Source organism: Ambystoma mexicanum, chromosome 6p, assembly GCF_040938575.1.
Source record: "Ambystoma mexicanum isolate Mex_15411 chromosome 6p, UKY_AmexF1_1, whole genome shotgun sequence".
Classification (NCBI taxonomy): domain Eukaryota; kingdom Metazoa; phylum Chordata; class Amphibia; order Caudata; family Ambystomatidae; genus Ambystoma; species Ambystoma mexicanum.
In genome coordinates this window covers 881,698,806-881,720,307 of record NC_090935.1, presented here as the reverse complement: position 1 = coordinate 881,720,307, position 21,502 = coordinate 881,698,806, and the positions used below count along the sequence as shown (strand labels likewise).

The 21,502-nt window shown below is 48.2% G+C and overlaps 1 protein-coding gene across 1 annotated transcript in view; it reads right to left on the bottom strand.

The window, feature by feature from the left end:
• The window catches only part of CAMK4 (calcium/calmodulin dependent protein kinase IV), a 1,546,801-nt gene that overhangs the window by 699,933 nt on the left and 825,366 nt on the right, over window positions 1–21,502 (bottom strand). Inside the window, exon 4 of the mRNA XM_069625488.1 lies at window positions 2,362–2,444. Coding sequence (XP_069481589.1) covers window positions 2,362–2,444 — 83 coding nt within the window. The remainder of the gene's footprint in view (window positions 1–2,361; window positions 2,445–21,502) is intronic.

The window sequence follows — 21,502 nt, the reverse complement described above, 5'->3', positions numbered from 1 at the left end:
ATAATGAAGATTTCCAACCAGACCAATAACCACACCTTTGTGTTACATATTTCCATCTCATGTAAATATTCTATAGCAAATATACCTTGGGCAACAGACATGCCAATTACAATATACAGCAAGTAGGCACGCTGTCACTTGTGACACACTGAAGGAGAGTGCAGTGGGTGGAAACGTCCACCAAGCCCCCTTTTCTTTCCTGTGTCTCCAACGTTAACCTTTCTGTCGTAGTACCATTGCCCCACTGTGCCTTCCATGGCCATTTTCCTGTTTCCCCGCACCTACTACTCGTTTTTTTTTATTATTAATTTACGTGCTTTGGTTATAAGAAAAAACTTTTGGACAAACACTATTTAATTACGTTAAAACTAACATTATACAAGCATTACAATCATTACAAAGATACAAATAGATCAGATCACACTTTTATCAATATGGCAACATTTATAAAATACCAATCCTTAAAAGTTATCCTAAATTTGATATATACTCTAAATACCGTTAAGACCGCATTAGTAAAAATTTTTTTTAAAAAAACGTTACAACTATTACCATCAATTGATCATTAGCAATGTGAAGCAGTTCAGTTGATTAGTGCTAGTTTATGCAGTTGACCTGGTTGTATTTATCAATTATAACAACATAACCACTCTTTTCCAAATGTAATAGGCACCCCCTGTTATCACCAAAGAACTGGCAGAATATATTGCAGCCAAAATTGGTCTTGGGAGATAGATGTCAGAGATGTCTAACCTTTTATATAGAATTGTTTCAACTTGGGGCAACTTGTCAATATGTGTCTAATTTTACAGAAACCACATTTTCTATCTTCAACTGGGATGCCTACCCAGGCTCCAGAGAATTCGTAACAGAGTAATATGTTAAAACAAAGCATTATTATAAAGCACTTGAGGTCATAACTGCTATATTTCAGAAGGTTATCACACGCCCTACCTGTGCTAAACCCCTGGCTAGCATACTCTCTATATCGCTTTTTAGCGCTCAATGAGTCCACCCTCAGTGATATGTCCCAATCTCGGCTTTTGCTCTTAATTTAGTGCACAAGTTGCATAACAGCTCTGGAATCTCATACAGAGGTTCCAAACAGAGGTACTCTGATAGTTTTTCTGATGCTTGAATTACATTTTTCATTGGTGGGTTCTTTTTTATTTTATTGTCTTTCACTATTACGCCTATCATCGTATCATCGTATCCTCTGTTGGATTCCGCATTTTAAGCTTAATGTATAATGTACACTGTCGCACCTGCCAGAGGGCTCTTAATGATGTAAGCGGGCCTCACTCACATCGAATGGCCTCTATAGGTACCGATCTAGGCAGTCTCAGGATCGGGCGCCATAGCTTTCCCTCTAGTATATGAAACTACTAAGTGTGATCTTCACAGAGCAGCTCAAGCCCATATAACACGCTTGGAAGTATGCCCATCCCATATATCGGTAGATAACCCATATCGAGTGACCACCCCTGCTTGCCAGAAACTGTTTGGCGATGCATCATTTCCTTACTATCCTGTTGTGCATACTTCTTCCTATTGTTTTGGAGTGGGGTTGGCAAGCCAAGGTATACGTATGACGGAACGACCTCAAGTTCTGTCCCGTTTAGTTCCCACTTAATCTATGGTTTACCTCACAGTGCTCCAATTACCATTATCTTTGTTTCCCTCGAGTTTATCTCCATATTATTTTCTATAGCGCGTAGGTATGCAATGCTTTGATTGATCATCGGGGCGCTGTCCAGAAGCGTGCTGCAGGGGTGTTGCTAGGTCTGGAAACGACCCGGGTCTACGCTAATGGCGGAGCTGTCGGGACTGGGGGCTAGGTAGCCTTTTGGTTGTAGCTCCTGAGATTCTATCCAGGGCTACAAACAAAAGATCAGGGGCTATAACCCCCTTACCCCCCCCCTAGCAACGTCTCTGGCGTGCTGTCATCCATAGCTCTCAACCATTTGTCTTGCAAAGGCGGGTGAAATCACCCGATTTTGTTTTTGGCGGGTGAGACGCCCATTGGAATGAATGGGCGTGCAGGAGGCTTGGCGGGTGAGTCAGCCCTTTACAAGGCGGGTGACACCCGCCAAAAGCGTGTGAGTTGAGAGCTATGTGTCATCTGCATAGGCAGCCATTTTATTTCTATCCTTCCTAACACAGGGGGAAGCCGCGTATTTCGTCAAGGGCTTTCGCCACATCTGCTCGCTGTGTGCAGAGAGAGGAACCTTTCAGATGCCGCCTCAGAGCGTTTGCGGAAGGGAAGAAGATGGCAAGAGTGCTGTGTGTGTTGCCCTCCTCCCGCTCTTTTCCGTCTTGCACAAGGTGATATGTGCAAGAGGGCATTCACTCATCACCCACCTGTCAAACAGCTCTCCTCCTGTGACCAGCTCCAGCACCAGGCTGATCTCCGTGGCCGTTTCAAAGATCTCCTTCAGTTTGATCTGCAAGAGACGCACAGCACAGAAGTCGGGGTCAGTGGCGTTCATTCTTCATGAAAGGTCATTCCATCTCAAAGTGACTGCGCGCTCTTGCCCAGCGCTCGAGGATAAAGACAAAAGGGCGCGAGCAACAACAGAGGTATCTGCAGATAATAGCCTATCTCTCTATCATGCATATCCTCTTCTCTCAGCATTTCATCGTACTGCTGCGCTTTACCTTCATGCCATCGAGCCAAGCCCAAGAACCTGTCATGCCGGTCATTTGTGAGCAATTTTGATCATTGGGAAACAGTGTGGAGGGAATGAGGCAAGGGCCTGAAGCCGCACTAAGCAGAAACACACGGCCATTTCATTTGACTACAACAGCCAACGGCACTCTTAGAAATGTATGCAAATACCGGTAAAAAGGATCATTGTTGCATTCAAACTGGGTACCTTACTCACCTGTCGTAGCACTGGCCTCCAGAATCCCTCATTTCACCTTACATTCTTCTTTGAGGGACCTTTAGGATTTTCCCTGTCAGCTAGTTTTGTTTTAGGAGATATATTGCCCATGGCGTCGTCCTTGTGCCTCCCTTTCTATCCCTCAGTCATTAGTGAATTAGATAGGTCAAACAGGAAACAGAGGAACATGCCTGCCAACCCTAAGAGTGGCCAATGACTAGGACGCATGACAAGGTCCTAGGAAGCCACTAGGATGGAGGAGATGGGGGGAGAGATGAGAGCACTCTCTACCTGAGTTCCCACAACACCCCTGATCTAGCAACTTACAAACATGAGAGAAAAGCAAGACACCTTGAGCCATTCTATGTGCTCACTGTGGTAGTGTGGGTCAAACTCAAGGAAGAACTCCACTTAGTGTGCTAGGCTCTGCAGTGTACAACACGTTCAATGCAAAGCCATCAAGGGATGGGGAATTTAAGGTCCAGACAAAGAGTGCTATAAATAGTAAAACTAAACTTAAAGCCATTGACTGGCTGAGGATTCACAAAAAACATATCTTGCTAAAATGTTGATATTTTGCTGTCAGGTTCATGTGTGTGCAATTATGAGATCGACTTTGGTTTAATGGAATGTAGTTTCAATGGAATGTTGATGTCCATGTTGATTTCCAGAGTAGGGTTGAGTGAGGTTGCTGGCAATGTCTGACAAGAAACTCCTAGAAGACACTGGCCTTTGCAGAGGAAAACAATCAGCCCTAGAAATGTAATTGAGTGCCATCTGTGTGGCGCAGCTTGAGTGAATCAATATGATATATTTGGGCTACACACCTTGGCATACAAGTTAATGAGAAGACTAGTAAAGGACTGGTGGTCCAGTGCTGCCTCCACTATGTGTGCAATCTAATAAAATAATCTGATCACAGCTGAGGTTATGTTGCAGTATTATTGTTTGATGTTTTTGCGAAGGTTTGGTTTGACCATGTGATGGATGAGGATTGAATTGACAGAATCCAAAAGCCTACAATCAGAAAAACTAACTTTACTCACTGCCTGGTGGAGGTGGAGCCCAGGTGAATTAGATCTCTACATTTGACCCAACGTTGTGTCTGGCATTCGTCCCATTGAGTGGCCATTTTTGAACCAAGCAGCTCCCTCATTGGTCCATTCAGCCCCTGTGATTTCAAACCTGCAAATCCAGTTTTTCCCAACGCTTTCCTGTGAAACAATGAGCTTTGTTTTTAGTTTATTTTATTATAACGTGCACAAAGACTAACTCAATCGTATGGAGGCACAGATGGTATTGCATGTTAAGGCACAAGGTACAATGGACACATTGGAAAAAGAAAGGATATCTGAGGGGACAAAGAAGCAGAAAAGGAAGGTTTTCAGAGCTCTACGAAACTTACAGACTGATTCCAATGACTTGATTTCTGGGGGGATGCTATTCCAGAGCTGCTCGTTGCACCCCACATTCCTGAAGCCTATAGTCAGTGCCAGCTGCTGCTAGCTCACTTCCTGGTGTAGTTGGAGTTCAGCTGAAGATACATGCATTTGGACCAACATTGTGCCTGCCTGTGTCCAATTGTGTGGGCATTTATTAATGGGGCAGATCCATCATTGGCCCATCTAGCCCATCTGATGTCAAACCTGCAGATCCCGTTTTGGCCAGGATTGCTGTGTGAAGCAGGGAACTCCTCATTGCACCCCAGAATCTTGAAGCCTGAAGTCAGCACCAACACCCACTGGCTCACACCTGGTGGGGTTGGATTTCAGCTGAATTAGACCTATGCGCTTGGACAACCATTGTGCCTGACCTTTGTCCCATTGATCAGTCATTTTGGAATCAGGTAGGACCCTCATTGGTCCTTTCACCCCTTGCGCTTTCATTAATTTCCTGTCCATAGTTGTCTAACCCCCTGGTGTTAACAGAAAATTGCTGCACAGAAGAAAAGGACATGTTGTTTTAGGGCTTGGTCCGTCCTGGTAGGTCAGAATGCTAGCAATACGGTCCAATTACCCCTCTTTTCATTTTCTCATTAAATAAAAATTACCACGTGGGTACCAGCTCTTAAATCTTCGCAATCATGATTGTGAATCTCCACCAAAGTATGTACCAATTGCACTTTGTGAATTGCACTGTTTAGTTGCATACGACCCTGTGATTTATTTTAAATGTTATTGTTTGGTCACCTGAGAACGTGTGATCTTTTAAAATTGCACTGTTTGATCGCCTAGGTTCCCCATATGTTTTTTAAATTGCAACGTTTGGATGCCTAGCACCCTTTTATCCCTTAACACCCTCATCATCACTCCATGTCTACCACTCACTTGCCACTCCTACTCCTCCTCCTCCTCCTTATTGTTCTTTCCCTCTGTCCCATCACCTTCATGCACCCTGTGTCATCCCTCCACCACCCCAGCGCCTCTTCTGCTGTCTCCCCATCCTATTCTTCTCATTCTTCTCAAATACTACTCTTTCTCTCACCCAATCTACTCGAACTTCATCTACCCTACCCCATTGCCTTAATATATTCAAGTAACAATGTCTTCTACCTCTGCACCCCGATTGACCTCATTCTGGGTGTCTCAAATATCCAAAACCTCCTTTCTGCAGATTCCCATCTCCCTAAACTCTTGGCAGTGGCTACTGCTAAAACAAAAACCTGAATTTCCACCCTTAACAGCACCACCCTGGCAGCAATTCACTCCAACGTTGCCTCTTTCTCCCCTCTGCTTGTCCCACCAAAACAGGTGGTAGTGTTGGTCTCATGATCATCAAGTACACACTGTTAACACCCCCCTCTTTGATTTCACTTCCTCGTTTTGTGAGCATATCTCTGTCTAACTCCTTGCACCCCATCTTAATATCCTCATCGTCCTTTCCCACTGGAACCCCTCAACCTCTTCTTCTCTGATTTTGACCTCTTACGTAGGACACTCCAAGATGATGACCCCGCTGTCATGTGACCTCAATCTCTCCAATATGACTATAGGCCAGCAAATCCAATGTGACTCAACTCTCTCCGACAACCCACTAGCCACTCTTCATAACCTTCCAACCCACACCCAAGGAAACTTGCTTAATCCGATATTCCTATCTTCCACCATAGTCTCCTCTGCTCCCATAATGTACCCCTCTCCCTGACCACAATCCCATTCACTTCACCATCCCTGATACTCCACCCCTCTCTCATCCTCCACCCTCATCTGTCACCAAACGTAAATGCAAACCCACATCCATGGTCCCCTAGCTTGGCAAAGTCAACATCTTGCTACACGCTCTCTCTCCTCCACTTGCTGACTCCATTAAACTTGCCTTTGCCGATTCAACTTTGCACTGTCTTCCCCCTTCAGTGATCAATACACTGCCCACTCCTTAATCCACCCCGCCTGCAACCGTAACCATGGATCGACCTAACCATCCAGCTACAGAGGACAACAATGCATCGCTCCCTGTGCCACTAGCACAAAGAACAATCCTCTCCTCTTCTCACTGCCTACAAGCTCTCTCTACGTAGCTGGAAGACATCTCTTGACACATCCAAACTGTTTCTCTCTCACCTCACACCCTCAAAAACAAATGCGATCATGCTTTCCAGACTGAAGAACTGCTCCATTCCCTGTCTTCTCTCTGACTATGGCTTTGCCTCCTACTTCTTCACTAAGATAATACTGGATACCTTGCCCAGCCTTCTAAACCTCCAACACCTACCCTCATTCATGCCTCTTCCTATTTTGCCTACGCTCTCGTCTGTATCTCATACCTCCTACCTCCCCATTGAAATTCTACCCATTTTTCCCTCTGCAACCCATTCTGAAATCCACTTGACCCTTCTGCACCACAAATTGTTCAGAGATATTCCCTCATCACCTCTTCTTCCATCTCTGCCTTTTTCAACTGATCTCTTCCAAAAATTATATTTGTGCCTGTAACAAAACAGCCACAGTCATACCTCTTCATAAGACACCGAGTGCTGGCCTTAACAACCCTTCATTCTATAGACCTATGTCTCTCCTATCTTACCAATCTAACATCCTTGAGAGGAATCCCTTCAACCACATAGACAGCTATCTCAAAGTACACTACAAGCCGCCCTTCTAGTCTTGATTCTGGTACGAACACTGCAAAAAGGTGGCACTCAAACACGTCACCAATATTCTTACTGCTGCCAGCCCCTATCGCCTTTCCTGCATTCTCATACTTCTAGACCCTTCTGTTACCTTTGATACTTTCGAGCATCGCTCCCTTCTTCAAATTCTTTAACAACTTGGCTTCCATGCTTACCTGGGTGTCCTCCTGTCTCTCTGAACACTACTTCTCCATCTCATGTGACTCCAGCACCTGTGTCGGTTTTCCTCAAGGATAAGTCCTAGACCTACTTGTCTTCATCCTATACACATTCTTTCTCTGGAAACTAATTTCTTGATTTTGCATAAATATCACCTCTTCGTTGATGATAAGCATATATTCTACTTCTTCTCGTCTTCATTCCTGAGATATCCAAACATATAAACAACTCCCTTACCACCATCCACCACTGGATGGCTCTACACTGCGTTATGGTAAACTCATCAAAAGTAGAAGAATCTTTATCTTTGCCTGCAATGCCCACCCCACTCTGCCCTCCCCTATCTCTTTCCTCCTGACCTCCTCACCCCCTCTTTCATGACTTGCAACCTCGCGGTTCTCTTTAACAACACCTTAAAGCTCTACCAGCTCACCCTGGTCTCTTTGACCGTAGCCAGACTCTTAAACCTTAGAAAAGTCCACACACACAACTCAACGAAAACCCTTATCACCACTCTTGTGCTCAACAAACTCTAAGACTGCGTGAGCCTATTTCTTGGTATATTCCTCTGATCTTTTTCTCCCTTCAACAATGTCCTCAACTGTGTGACATGCACCCTTTTCAACCTACCTATATCATCCCCACTTCTACCTACCGTCACCATGCTGGATGGTTATTCCTGCAAAATTGTGCTCTCTATTCATTTCTGCTAATTGTCTACAAATTCATCCATGGTATTTGACCGCACTACTCAACCTCTCCAGTCCAAGTCTATTCACAGTCATCCTCCCACTCCCTTGAGCTTTCTCCCACTGTCCCTACAATACCCTACTTGCCCCCACTCTACTGGAATACTCCCTCCCTGGCCATGAAAACGAACTCTTCAGTGGAACTCGTTCAAAAAGAGGCTCAAACTGTACCTACTATCAATGGAAGAAGCCCCCAAAACACATGCAACCCTTCAATCCGAACTACCTGCCCATCCCACCAACCCGTCTTTCCTGCCTTCTGTCTTCAGGACTTTCTGCCTTTTGTAATTTGTAAATAGGCAAATACTGATCTCAGGCTCTCAATGTTAAAAATGTTGTAATGTCCTCCAGTCCCTCCCCCTGGTATATGTTCCTAGCCTTACAGCTTTCCCATCTGGTATATCACATTGAATCCAACAATACTCTTATGTTAAGCCACCCATCACCGAAACAGCTCTCTGTTATTGTCTACATTTATAGTGATTCCTGTTGCACCCTCTTCTTAATTAAATAGAAATACATATGTTAATTGTTTATGTTTATATGACTTTCTTTTATATTGCCCTGCACCACAGACCCAACTTCTCCTTGATTTCAACAAAATTAAAGAGGGCCATTAAGAGAAAATGGAAAGAGAAGATGGAGCCTAAGGGGTCGATTCATGGAATTAATGTGCGCCGAAAATTCCCGCGCAGAGGTGCCAAAACTTGCGAATCGCAGTAAAAGTGCGAAAATCGCAGTGCAAGTGTGAAAATCGCAGGGAAACCAGCGCACATCGATTCATGGAAGTCCGTGCGCGAGAAAAACATTGGATGTGCGCTGAAAATGTGCGCCGCGCACGCCGGCGCACAGGTCATCCAACAGCGTGCGCCACGGCCACTGCGAAATCGCACATAGCGCGGCGCACATCACAAAAGTAGGCGGAACACGGGGCGTAACACTCGGAACGGGGAACAACGCGTGAAAATATGGGCGTCACGGGGAAAGTACAGGAGGCAAGTGCGCGGAACGCCCACACGCTCGCCTACAACCCGTATTCATGGAATCGAATAGGACAAACCAGCACACGGTCAAAGACGCGCACAGGGCCAAACAAGTACGCCACAAGAAAGCAGGCGGTAGCGTCCCTGCACCTGAAAAAAATGTGCGCCAAAATGTGCGATAACAAAAAGCACCCATATACAGCCATGATGAATGGTCCACACAGTGGCCCTCTAGGACAAATAAGGTGCAAAGGGGTACCGACAAACACGGACACCCGCTGTGTGAAAAATAGCGTGTGGGTGTGTACATGGGTGCGCGGGAAGTCCCACACGCGATTGGCCTGGGTACGTGTACTTCGGAGTGCGTGGGAAGTCCCACACGCGATTGGCCTGGGTACGTGTACTTCGGGATGCGCGGGAAATTCCACACGCGATTGGCCTGGGTACGTGTACTTCGGGGTGCACGGGAAGTTCCACACGCGATTGGCCTGGGTACGTGTACTTCGGGATGCGCGGGAAGTTCCACACGCGATTGGCCTGGGTACGTGTACTTTGAGGTGCGCGGGAAGTCCCACACGCGATTGGTGGAAATCCACGTGTGCTCTGTCATCACGTGTAATGAGGGAAACACCCGCGAGCGTCACGTCACAGACCCGCTTACGCGCTAAGGGCCTTTGGTCCAATGAAATCGCATATGCGTGCTGACGTGCATACGGGCTAAGGGCCTTTCCTCGATTTACACGCAGGCGTGCAGGATTTTCACGTGCAAAATCACTCCGTATCAAGCTGGCCACGTGTAAGCACACGGAAGACCACGCTCCTGCCCACAAAGCCGAATTACTGCCCCCCAGAGCCCCGAGCACGCTCCCACCTGCCATCTGCTGCTGCCTGACTGCCTGCTGCCCACGTGCCCTGCCATTTGCTGCCTGCACATCAGCCAGGGGTGCTGTTGCTGTGACCACCCCCGCTGGAACCGAAGACTCCCGACTGGGATTCCATCGCTCCACAGCCCAGCCCCAGGACCCAGTTGCCCACCCACTCCTGCCTCTGGGGTTGTCATGTCGGGCACTGCAACATCTGGCACCACTGACAACCCCCGGCCAGAGAGGCAGAGGGGTACCAGCTTCAGTGCCAGGGAAGTTGGTGTCCTGGTGGAGCAAGTCCTGGGGCAGTATGATGCCCTCTACGGAAGTGTGTGCACCGACAAGGACGGACGGACTCGGATTTGGACGGACATCGTGACTGCCATCAACGCGGAGGGGGTGGCAGTCCGCGACTTCCAACATGTCAAGAAGCGCTGGGATGACTTCAGGTCCAGGACCCTGAGCAAGGCCCGGCACCTCTTGAAGGCAGCGGATGCTAAGGGGCGCCGGGGCCACTTGTTGGAAGATCAGATGAGGGTCCTGGAACGCATATCCCCAGCACTCCACGTCCAGGTCCTTGAGAGGCAGACCCGTCTGGAGTCGAGCGGTAAGTGTACATGCATCATGATTGTAAGGTGTGCATGTGGTGATGTGCCAGTAGTGTGCCGGTTGCACATCTGTTTGTATGGGGCCGAATATGGGTGGGGTGTACAGGACCGTGAGGCTAACACATGCGAGGGCTGACATGTGTGAGACATGGATGGTGCTTGTGTGTGTAGGCTTGCATGCCAAATGCAGTTGTGTGGGCACACATGTTTGGATGAATGTGTATGTAAGTGGGCATGTTTGTGATGTCACGCATGTATGTTGTTTTCAGCTGCATGTATCAGCACTGTGTACATGTGCATGTGTGTGTATTTGACAAGGGTGCAACAGTGATGCAACATGGATGCATGTGACAGCGGGATGTGGAAGCCTGATTGGCAGATGTGACATGGATGCCCATCGGACACTGCAACAGTTGGTTGAGGTGTACACATGCATGCAAGTGTGGTGGTGTGCGTGCATGTGTAGTGCACTCCCTGTGTTGCATGTGATGTCTGGCTCACCTTTGCCTGCTCATGCTGTTGTATGTGTATGGATGGTGCTGGTAGTTGCGATGTGGCTGTGGTATGGCTCATGTGTGCAAGTTGAAATGACATGTGTGTTGCCGATTGTGATGCCATGTCTGAGGTTTGCCAATGCCACTAATGTGCAACTGTCATGTGTGTATGTGTCCATTGTACAGTGCCCTGATGCCTGTGCTTTATTCCTCCCTGTCTGCAGCGTCAACTGATGAAGAGGGCGGAGAAGGTGCTGTGGAGCACAGCGGCAGGGATCGCACCGCCAGCCGGAGACGCAAGGCCCGGCTCCCCTCCCAGGTATTGATCTCGTTGGGGAGTGAGGAGTCCGGTGCCACGTCCCAGGCCGCAGCTGCCGGGGCGGAGGTCCAAGAGGCGGAGGTCGGAGTTGGACTCCTCGGCAGCAGAAGGGGCAGCTGGGACCCCACAGGGCCCAATGGGGGAAGATGGCACAGAGTCATCCAGGTTGGTGGGGGGTTTGGTGGAGGAGGAGGCCGTGCAAGCAACAGAGACGGGGTCTGAAGGTGGGGATTCCACTGGTGCTAGTGGTGCAGTGCAGGACCAGGGACAGGAGGCAGCCAGGTCGCCGCGGAGGTGCCTGTGTGCAATCCTGTCCCTGATCCTGTCACTGCATCATCTTGCACCAGCAGGGATGCCTACGTCCAGAACCGTTTTCAGGCAGGGGATGAGCTCACGACAACTGGCCTTCCTCTGCCTGCAGACTTGGCTATCCGGGTCCGGGTTGAGCCTGTCCTGACTGGTGTGGCGTTGCGTCAACAGGCCATGCGAGGTGACCTGCAGTCTTTTCATGAGGAGACTGCACGTCATCTCGAATGGCTCGTTGACGCGTCGGCCTACTGGGACAGGTCACCCAGGCCGGATTCCTCCGTTTGATGGGGCTTGCTATGACCCCCTCCTCAACTGAACCCCCTATGCGCCAGTCGTCCTCCGTGCCATCTTCCCACCCATCAGTCACCTGGGTGCCCTGTGGAGCTGCCTCTGACGGTGCGGCCAGGCTGGTGGAGGAGGCATCCCTGCCACAGTCGGGAGTCGGACGTCCAGCAGGGGTGGCCACATCAACGACTGCACCCCAGCCAGCGGAGGATGTGCAGGCAGCAGGAGGCAGTGCACGGGCAGAGGCGCAGCAGCAGCAGCAACGTGGTGGGAGCCATGATGGCTCGGGGCCTTCGACATCGGAGGGGCAGGCATCGGCCGGAGGGCAATAGGACCCAGGACGGGAAGTGTCTTCCGTGTGGCAGCGGTTGGGCCACGCCATAGATGCGGAGCGGCAGCGGGCGGAAGAGGCACGGCTCACGATGGTCAGGGCGGAGAACTCCATGCGGAGGGCCCTGAGGCGGGCCGAGTGCCTCGAGGCAATCCGCAGGGAGTTTGGGGGGAACATGTGGACGGCCCTGCGGACTCTCGGGGCCATGGAGGAGGAGCGCCTCCGGGACATTGAGCAGGAGTTCGATGATGCCCTGGCCTGGAACATCCCGAAGTGAGCCGTCGGACTAGCCTGCTGCCTTTGTAAATAGTTCTGTAGTTAGTGTTAGGTTTCCTTTGGTTTAGCATTTTTTTTGGACCTTTTGGACAATGGGCCACATTTTTGTATATAGTTTATTTTTTTAGGTAGTGTTATTAGATAGATTTCATTTCTTCGGTTGGGATCATGGACCCTGGATTGTTTATCTGTATATAGTTGACTTTTGGATATTCATTTTTTTTTATGATTTCCCCATGGAGCAATGGTTTTCGATTTTAATTTTCCATTGGATTTACTTTTGTGGACTGTAACTTTGGACACCATTCGTTTGCATTATGATTTGTGGTTTTTGCATTATTTCACATACCTGCTTGTTTTTTGTTTTTTTAATTTCCATTATTGTTTGTTTATTTTTGATTCAATTTATGTTGCTTTTAATACATATTTTTTCTTCAAAGTTCAATGTGTAGTATCATCTCATTGGTTTCATGCATATCATGATATGGGTTTTGACATTCACTGACACCCATTGGGTGTATGTGAGGGACATGTGTTCATTTCCAAACTTGCAATTGGGGTTCTATCATGTTTTTGCCATTTCTAAGTGGGTGGATGCAATACTCGGGTGGGTGTTTGGCATTTGGAGGCTGACCATAAGGGCCAGGGATCTAGATTGTGGTGACATGTTGGCTGGGGGACATGAGTGGGGGCCTGGTGGAGGCTGCCCCTGCACTGATTGTGGGTGGGGGTGCAGGGGAACATGAGTGGGGGCCTGGTGGAGGCTGCCCCTGCACTGCTGGGGGGTGGGGGTGGTGGGAGACATGCGTGGGGGCCTGGTGGAGGGTGCCCCTGCACTGCCGGGGGTGGGGGTGGTGGGAGACATGAGTGGGGGCCTGGTGGAGGCTGCCCCTGGCGGCTGGGAGGTGGGGGTGGTGGTAGACATTAGTGGGGGTCTGGTGGGGGCTGCCCCTGGTGGCTGGGGGTGATGGGAGACATGAGTGGGGGCCTGGTGGAGGCTGCCCCTGCACTGCTGGGGGGTGGGCGTGATGGGAGACATGAGTGGGGGCCTGGTGGAGGCTGCCCCTGGTGGCTGGGGGGTGGGGGTGGTGGTAGACATGAGTGGGGGCCTGGTGGAGGCTGCCCCTGCACTGCTGGTGGGTGGGGGTGGTGGGAGACATGAGTGGGGGCCTGGTGGAGGGTGCCCCTGCATTGCTGGGGGGTGGGGGTGGTGGGAGACATGAGTGGGGGCCTGTTGGAGGGTGCCCCTGGTGGCTGGGGGGTGGGGGTGGTGGTAGACATGAGTGGGGGCCTGGTGGAGGCTGCCCCTGCACTGCCGGGGGGTGGGGGTGGTGGTAGACATGAGTGGGGGCCTGGTGGAGGGTGCCCCTGCATTGCTGGGGGGTGGGGGTGGTGGGAGACATGAGTGGGGGCCTGGTGGAGGGTGCCCCTGCACTGCTGGGGGGTGGGGGTGGTGGGAGACATGAGTGGGGGCCTGGTGGAGGGTGCCCCTGGTGGCTGGGGGTTGGGGGTGGTGGGAGACATGAGTGGGGGCCTGGGCGAGGCTGGCCCTGCACTGCTGGGGGGTGGGGTGATAGGAGACATGAGTGGGGGCCTGGTGGAGGGTGCCCCTGGTGGCTGGGGGTGGTGGGAGACATGAGTGGGGGCCTGGTGGAGGGTGCCCCTGGTGGCCTGGGGGTGGGGGTGATAGGGGACATGAGTGGGGGCCTGGTGGAGGCTGCCCCTGCACTGCTGGGGGGGTGGGGGTGGTGGGAGACATGAGTGGGGGCCTGGTGGAGTCTGCCCCTTCACTGCTGGGGGGTGGGGGTGATGGTAGACATGAGTGGGGGCCTGGTGGAGGCTGCCCCTGGTGGCTGGGGGTGCAGGGGGACATTCGTTGGTGGGCAGTAGTGCAAGGTGACATGTGGGTTGGCTGGGGGGCATGGCCATGGTGGATGGGGTGCCTGCGGGACATGTGCAGGGTAGGCCCCTGTGGTGTGGGCCACCTGCAGGGCCATGGAGTGTGTAGAGGGAACACATGGAAGGACCCACACGTGCAATTCACGTTTGGTGCTCCCCACGCACCCCTGTAATACACATACCCTGATGGAATTGCGTGTGATACTTCCTGCGCACCCCTGAAATACACGTACCCTGCTGCTTTTGCGTGTGATACTTCCCGCGCACCCCTGGAATACACGTACCCTGATGGAATTGCATGTGATGCTTCCCGCGCACCCCTGAAATACACATACCCTGCTGATTTTGCTTGTGATACTTCCCGCGCACCCCTGGAATACACGTACCCTGCTGTTTTTGCGTGTGATACTTCCCGCGCACCCCTGGAATACACGTACCCTGATGGAATCGCGTGTGATACTTCCCGCGCACCCCTGAAATACACGTACCCTGATGGAATCGCATGTGATACTTCCAGTGCACCCCTGAAATACACGTACCCTACTGCTTTTGCGTGTGATACTTCCCGCGCACCCCTGGAATACACATACCCTGCTGTTTTTGCGTGTGATACTTCCCGCGCACCCCTGGAATACACGTGCCCTGATGGAATTGCGTGTGTTACTTCCCACGCACCCCTGATGTACACGTACCCAGGACAATCGCTTGTGGAATTTCCCGCGAACCACTGAAATACACGTTCCCCGTATGGCGTTTGCTGTTTGCCTACCCTGTGAACTGGTTCAGGGTTACCGCAGCCCTTTGCGATGATTTGGGGATTTTGAAGGTTTTTCCTTGCGCGAGGGCATTCTTGGGGCGTAACTGGCACTGCTGCAGGGTCGCTGCGCCACTCTGCGCCATGGCTGGTTTCGGAGGCTAAAATCCATGAATACGCTGTGCGATGAAAAGGATTTTTTTGCACTCGGCTGGCGCAGTGTATCGCACGGGGACACTGTGCGCCAGCCGCGTGTGCCATTTTTGTGCGAATTTCTATGAATTACCCTGTAAATTGTTAACATTGTTCTTACAAAACAAAACAGCCTCCAGCGCATGATTTTCTGTCCTGTTCAGTGACACTGGGAATTGGCAGCATTGAGCATTGATGAATGACCAGGCATGTTATCCTTGATGGTGATGGATCCCACACTTGATAGGATGCTGAGGAGGGTAGAGAATATTGATTTAGGTTCTTTGGCAGTGGAAGCACCTGGGAGGTGGGATTTATAGAGAGCTAAGTTTTTGGGAAGTGGCTGATGAGCTTAATGGTGAAGAGGCCTTTGCTTTTCTTGAGGACAAACTATTAGTTCCTGGTGAACTGCATGATATATCAAATGTGGACACTTGGGATGAGGTGAGCGAAATATATTAGGGGCAGAGCTCCAGGGAGCAAACATTTTAGGGTTCCTGGAGAGCACATTGTCAGGAAGATGAGAAGATGACCTAAAGTCTTTCTCCACTCATATGTGCATGGTTGATGTGTTGAATGCTGTATCACTGGGGGATGATTAACATGTATGTTCAAGCCTCGCTTCCCTGATCTTTTGCTTTTCTTTTGATATGTATCCCAACGATACTCAACTCATTCAACATCTCAATGGTCCAGAGCCCAAGTTACTCTCCAGCTTTCGCTGTATGCTTGATATCCCTAATTGGAAAAGTAAGTATTTAAGTATTTAAAACTTAATTTCGATAGAACTGAGGATTTGATCACAGGCAATTAATCCTCTTTGGACCACCAGTCTTTGGCCACCTCTTTTGACCTCTTGTCCACCCCCAATCAATGCAGTTAAAAACCTAGGTGTTAAATGTGACTCTCAACACATGCTCCTTCCTCATATTAACCATGTTTCCTCTACTGATTCTTACAACTTTGCATTCTTCGTCAACTCCTTCCACTTATCTCTTTCTCAATAAACATTCTTGTAGTCACCACTCTGGTCCAGTCTCGTTTAGACTATGGCAGTTATCTGCAACCTTTGACTCTCCAGATGCTTTGGGCTACAGAGCCCAAGAATATAAGAGCTTGGCTTTGGGTCATCTGATAAGTTCTCTGCATGACACGGTTTTATTTATTTATTTATTTATTTATTTACATACAGGAGGAACAATGCTCTTTTGATCACAAAAGAACATGCAATAGATAAGAAATTAGATTTGATGGTAAGTGGTGAGCTTCTTACAATGGGGTGAGTTTGAGGGAAATTCTGACCATGTTGTGGAGGGCAGTAAATGGAACAGTCACCGGGGACAATACATAAGTAGACATATATAGATTTAGGACAATGAACATTGGACATATTTAAGTGCAGGTAGCCGGTATGCCCAGCTGTGCTCGGGATGTTACCATGATGGGTTAAGTGCTAGAGTGGAGGCAGAGGAAGTGAGGAACAGAAACATGTTAGAGGTGAGGGAAACATTTTAGCTGGCAGGCAGATGAGAGGTTGGTTTAAGATGGTAACTTGGAGGTGGAGGTAGGCTGGACTGTTTCTCAGATGTCTGGGGGAAGAGAATTCCATGCAAGTGGAGCAGGAAGAGGTAAGGAGCGGAACATTATAATAACATATTTTTTTAAAGCATTAAAAATACATAAAAATAAGCATTTCCTGAAGAGTTCCATGTCTGTAGCATTACTGGTTTACTGGTTGAGTGCTATAGGGATCTCTCCCATTAGGCATCATCTATGCCGACCAGGTCTCTTATACCTTTTTCTGATACCTTGTTCAGCTCTGAAAAAAAGACCACTAACATTCTAACGAGGGAAATAGTGAGTGATATACTTGGGAACTCGTCATAATTGTACACCATATATCCTGAGATAAAATCTGGGACGTTGAACGCACAAATCGCCCAAAGCTTCCAATTCTCAGGTCCAAGAAATTTGGACAGCACAAGGTGGAATAAATTCTCAACAGAACCCATGTTACACACTCTGCAAGTTCGCATTTCAATAGGAATGCCAAGTTTGGGGCCAATAAACTCCAAAATGGGGAGGCATTGTAGTCTAAACGTGAGATACCAGTGCCGAAATATCGAAGATGGGAATTTAGCTAGATATCATCTCAAGTCCATTAGAGGTAGATAAAGAAACCTCTTGCCGGAGTGAAGTTTCAATCCCCCAGATCTTGCAGATCTGTTGCTCTACCCCAATGTTTGATATTCTTTTTCAGCACGCTCTCGGGCTCTAGACCATTCAGACCCACTGACTCCTTCATCTTTTCACATAGCCCCTTACATTTTCTTAGATAAGGATTGGATTCTTTTGAGAGTAGTGCCATCAACTAAAACCCCATAGAGGATTTGCCTGCATACTCCAAATTGCCCATTAAAGAGAGGCTCTTCCTGATGTGCCGTGACCACCAGGAGGACAGTCCCAGTTCCAATCTGATGACACTAATTGTAAATTATATCGGGAGTCCCAGGGTTCAATTTCAAAATTTTAAACTCAAAGACGTCAAAGAATTTCCTATAGCCAATATTTAACAATTTGCAGCTATACAAGATGACTGTCGATACCTTAACTTTGTAGAACTCAATAAATGGGATTAGTGAGTAGGCACACAATTTACTCTTTATGGCCTTCAGGAGTGGGGTGCATGAGCAAATCTTTTCATCCATTTGCGATCTAAGATGTTCCTGATGATTTTTAACAGATATTATGAAGCACAGATAACAGATCGATACAACTCTCTGGATTGGAGTATTATTTAAATTCCATGTGAAATGACTGATTTTCCTGCGTGTTGTGCTAACCATTAGAAAGGATTTCCTGAAGTTAATCTGCAAGCGGTTAGCATTAAAATATTTCTTTACGTCTTCAAGATGGTGCTGTAATCCTGCCGGTGTATAGTCCATTAGTGTCAGATCGTCAGCGTAGGTAATGAAGCTCACATTCAGACCTGGCCACATTGGAACGTAGCCCCCCCCAGTCCCTACTTTTAGCCCAGAGATCAGCCAGATAAAAGTTGAAACAAATGGGAGCTAACACGCATCCTTGGCACACACCCCGGTTTAAATAGATGATTCTTGGTAATTCACCCAATGTGTTTAATCTAACCTTGGTCGAATTGTTAGAATAAAGCAGTTGGATCAGGCGCAATAATCCCGGGTCTGTCCCCCAGCTAGACAGCTTGAACAATAATCTGGAAATATCCACATTGTCAAATGCAGAGGACAGGCCTATTGTTGATACAAACAATGATCGGCCCAAAGGATGCCCAATGTCAGACAGACAGGCAGTCAGGGCCAGCCCACTCACTAGAGTGCCACAACCTCTCCTAAAACCTGTTTGTAAAGGACTCAAAAGATTGGCCCCCTCAGCCCACAATGTCAATTCTTTAAGCAATACATTTGCAGAGATTTTGGATGTTATGTTAATCAGTGCGATAGATCGGTAACTGGAAGGTACTTCCCAGTTAACTTTTTTAAAGATTGGGACGAGTATCGAGGATGTCCAAGAAATCAGGTGGATGGAATTCCTAATAATGTGGGTAAACAGATAATAAAGAATGTCTGCCCAGATTACAGGGTTGTTCATAATGATACTGTTCATCACCCCATCTGGATCAGTTGCTCACAAATTATTTTGTTTGTTAATAGCGAGCTCAATGTCTTATCGGTAAAAGGAGGACCAGTGTAACTAGCTGGTATTAAGAGTGCTCAACGCCTTCTCTATGTTGCACTTTGACAGACAAGAGTGGTTAAGAGATGCTTGGTGGTGTTGAAAGGAAGAAGGTGCCTGATTTTCCTAATATTTAGGTTGATGCGAGCTGCTATTCCTGTTTTAGAAATGAAAGTAGAGAGGTGTCAGAAGGGTCATGGATGATGCTGAGGCTTGTAGCTGAAGAGTGTCAGGATAGGTAGAGGAAGAGATGAGAGAGATATTTTGGCAGAGAAGAAGAGCACTTCAGTAGAGTTTAACATCAGAGAGTGCAAAGCCATCTAATGTTTAATGGCAAAGAGACAGTTGGAAATTTTGATAGAGAGATCAGAGGAGAGTTCAAGAAAAAAGAAGACCATTTGGGAGTCGTCTGCAAAAAGTTGGTAGGAGAACCCAACGGAGAAGATTAGTGCCCCAAGAGCAGAGGTGCAGAGTGTAAAGAGGAGTGGTCCCAAGACATAGCCTTGTGGAACACCAACAGTTGGAGGAGTGAGTTGAGAGATGCTGTTGCTCCAGGAGACAGAGAAATGGCGAGGTAGGATTCAATCAAGGCAAGGGCATGAATCCAAAGAAGAAAGAATCTATTAAGGGAATCAGAGTGATCAACAGCAGCAGACAGGCCAAGGAGAACTAGGATATAGGTTAAGTTGGAGTTCTCAGCAGAGGTGATGAAGTTGGACACATTCATGAGAGCAGTTTGTGAGTGAGGGGAGCGGAAACCTGCTTGTAGGGGGCCTCAAGGGTTGTGGATGTCTATGAAATAGGTAAGACAGTGAACACAACCCATTCAAGCACTTTAAAGTAGTGCAGAATGAGAGAAACAGGGTGAGAAGTAGCCGGTAGGTTCGAGTAAGACGCATGTTTTTTTTAGGAGAGGGATGACAATGGCTGTTTTGAAAACAGAGGGAAAGCATACGGAATTGAAGGGCAAGTTGAGGAGTTCAGCGAGGCGAGAGGCCACTAAAGGGGCAATAAACTTGACAAGCTAAGGAGCAAGAGGGTCTGATGGGGCACAAGAGGGGTTTGCCTTCATCAGTAGAGCTAGCTCCGTCACTATTAGAGTGATTAAAATGGGAGATAGAGGCAGAGGATGATGGTAGATCAGTCGGAGTGTACAATATAGGAGGAGGTAGTGTGAGGAAGGTCAGGAGAGTGTCTCTCATTTTGGAAATGTTTGCAGCAAAGCATTCAGCTAGGTGATTAGCTGTGAGAGTGGAGTTGATAGACACAGACTTAGGAGGAGTGAGTTTAGGGTGCCCTGTAGCTTGCGAGGATGGTTGGAGTGAGAGTCAATGAGGTTAAAGAAGAAATTCCTTTTTCACTCTATCAAGAGCGGACTTGAGAGAGTTCAGGGAAGAGGGGTACAGTTGTAGGTTCTCATGCAAGTGGGTACGCCCCAATTTGAGCAGGAGCTGATGCATGTCTATGCAGAGAAAGAGCATTTGAATGGGGTGACCGAGGCTGTGGATGCTGAGACTTAGGGATGAAATTAAGCAGTGGGAAATTAGAGGAGAATTAGACATATTGTAGGGATTGGAAGCTGGAGAAGACAGTGTTGTGGAAGAGCCATCTGTTGTGAAGGAGGAGAGTGAGAACTGTAGCTCGGAGAGAAAGGGGGAATGGCAGAAGTTTTAAATTATTTTTTTTAGTAATAGGTGAAGCAAGTGGTGAGGAAAGGTAATGAGGTGCTACGACAGAATATTAATCCTGAGGTGGGTGACGGGCATTTTATTGTGGCAAGGCCATATTGCGGTTTGTAAGTGGAGGTCATAATCTCGGTTTTAGAGAAAGGCAGGGCAATGTAACGGAAGTATTGTAATAGTACTTCCAGAGGTTTATATACATGCTTGTTATATGAAACCGCCTGTTGCATCTCTGTGAAGTAGAAGTAGACCTAGCATTGTTAAACATAGTGCAGGTGGCAATTTACTAACTTTCATTAGTGGATGTAAGGGATAGTGAAGCAGTCTCAGAATGAGAGTAAGGACTTGACAACTAATCATTGGCTTGGTTGAGGGTGAGATGGGGTGGTCCTCAAAGAACGTTATTAATTATGGAGCCTCACACTGTAGGGGTTAAGTACATAAAGTGATTGCAAGGGAAAGGCAAAGGTTGAGTAGTGTCCAGAGGGAGAGATATGGGAGATTAACTCCATGTGAGTGCAAAGGAAGAGGAGAGGTTGGTGCTATTGGTTTAAGAATTCAAACATAACCAATTCAGTACAGGATTGCAGAGAGAGTGTGGTTTAAGTGAGCTTGAGTAAATCTGATAGGGTTAATGCGAAGAAGAGTCACTGGATGTTAACAGAAGCTAAAAGAGCGGATGATGTCTACACACTGTTAGTAAGGTGGTCTCCAAGATAGAGGAGTGTAGAGAAGGAGCCAAGTACCCCCACCTCAAGCACCACTCCCATGTTGCCTATATGCTGGGAACCAGAGTGTGAAATATATGCAGTGCCAATGAAGATACCAATACCAAGGAGAATCCTGGAAGCAAGGTTCCCATTGAGAAAGTCAT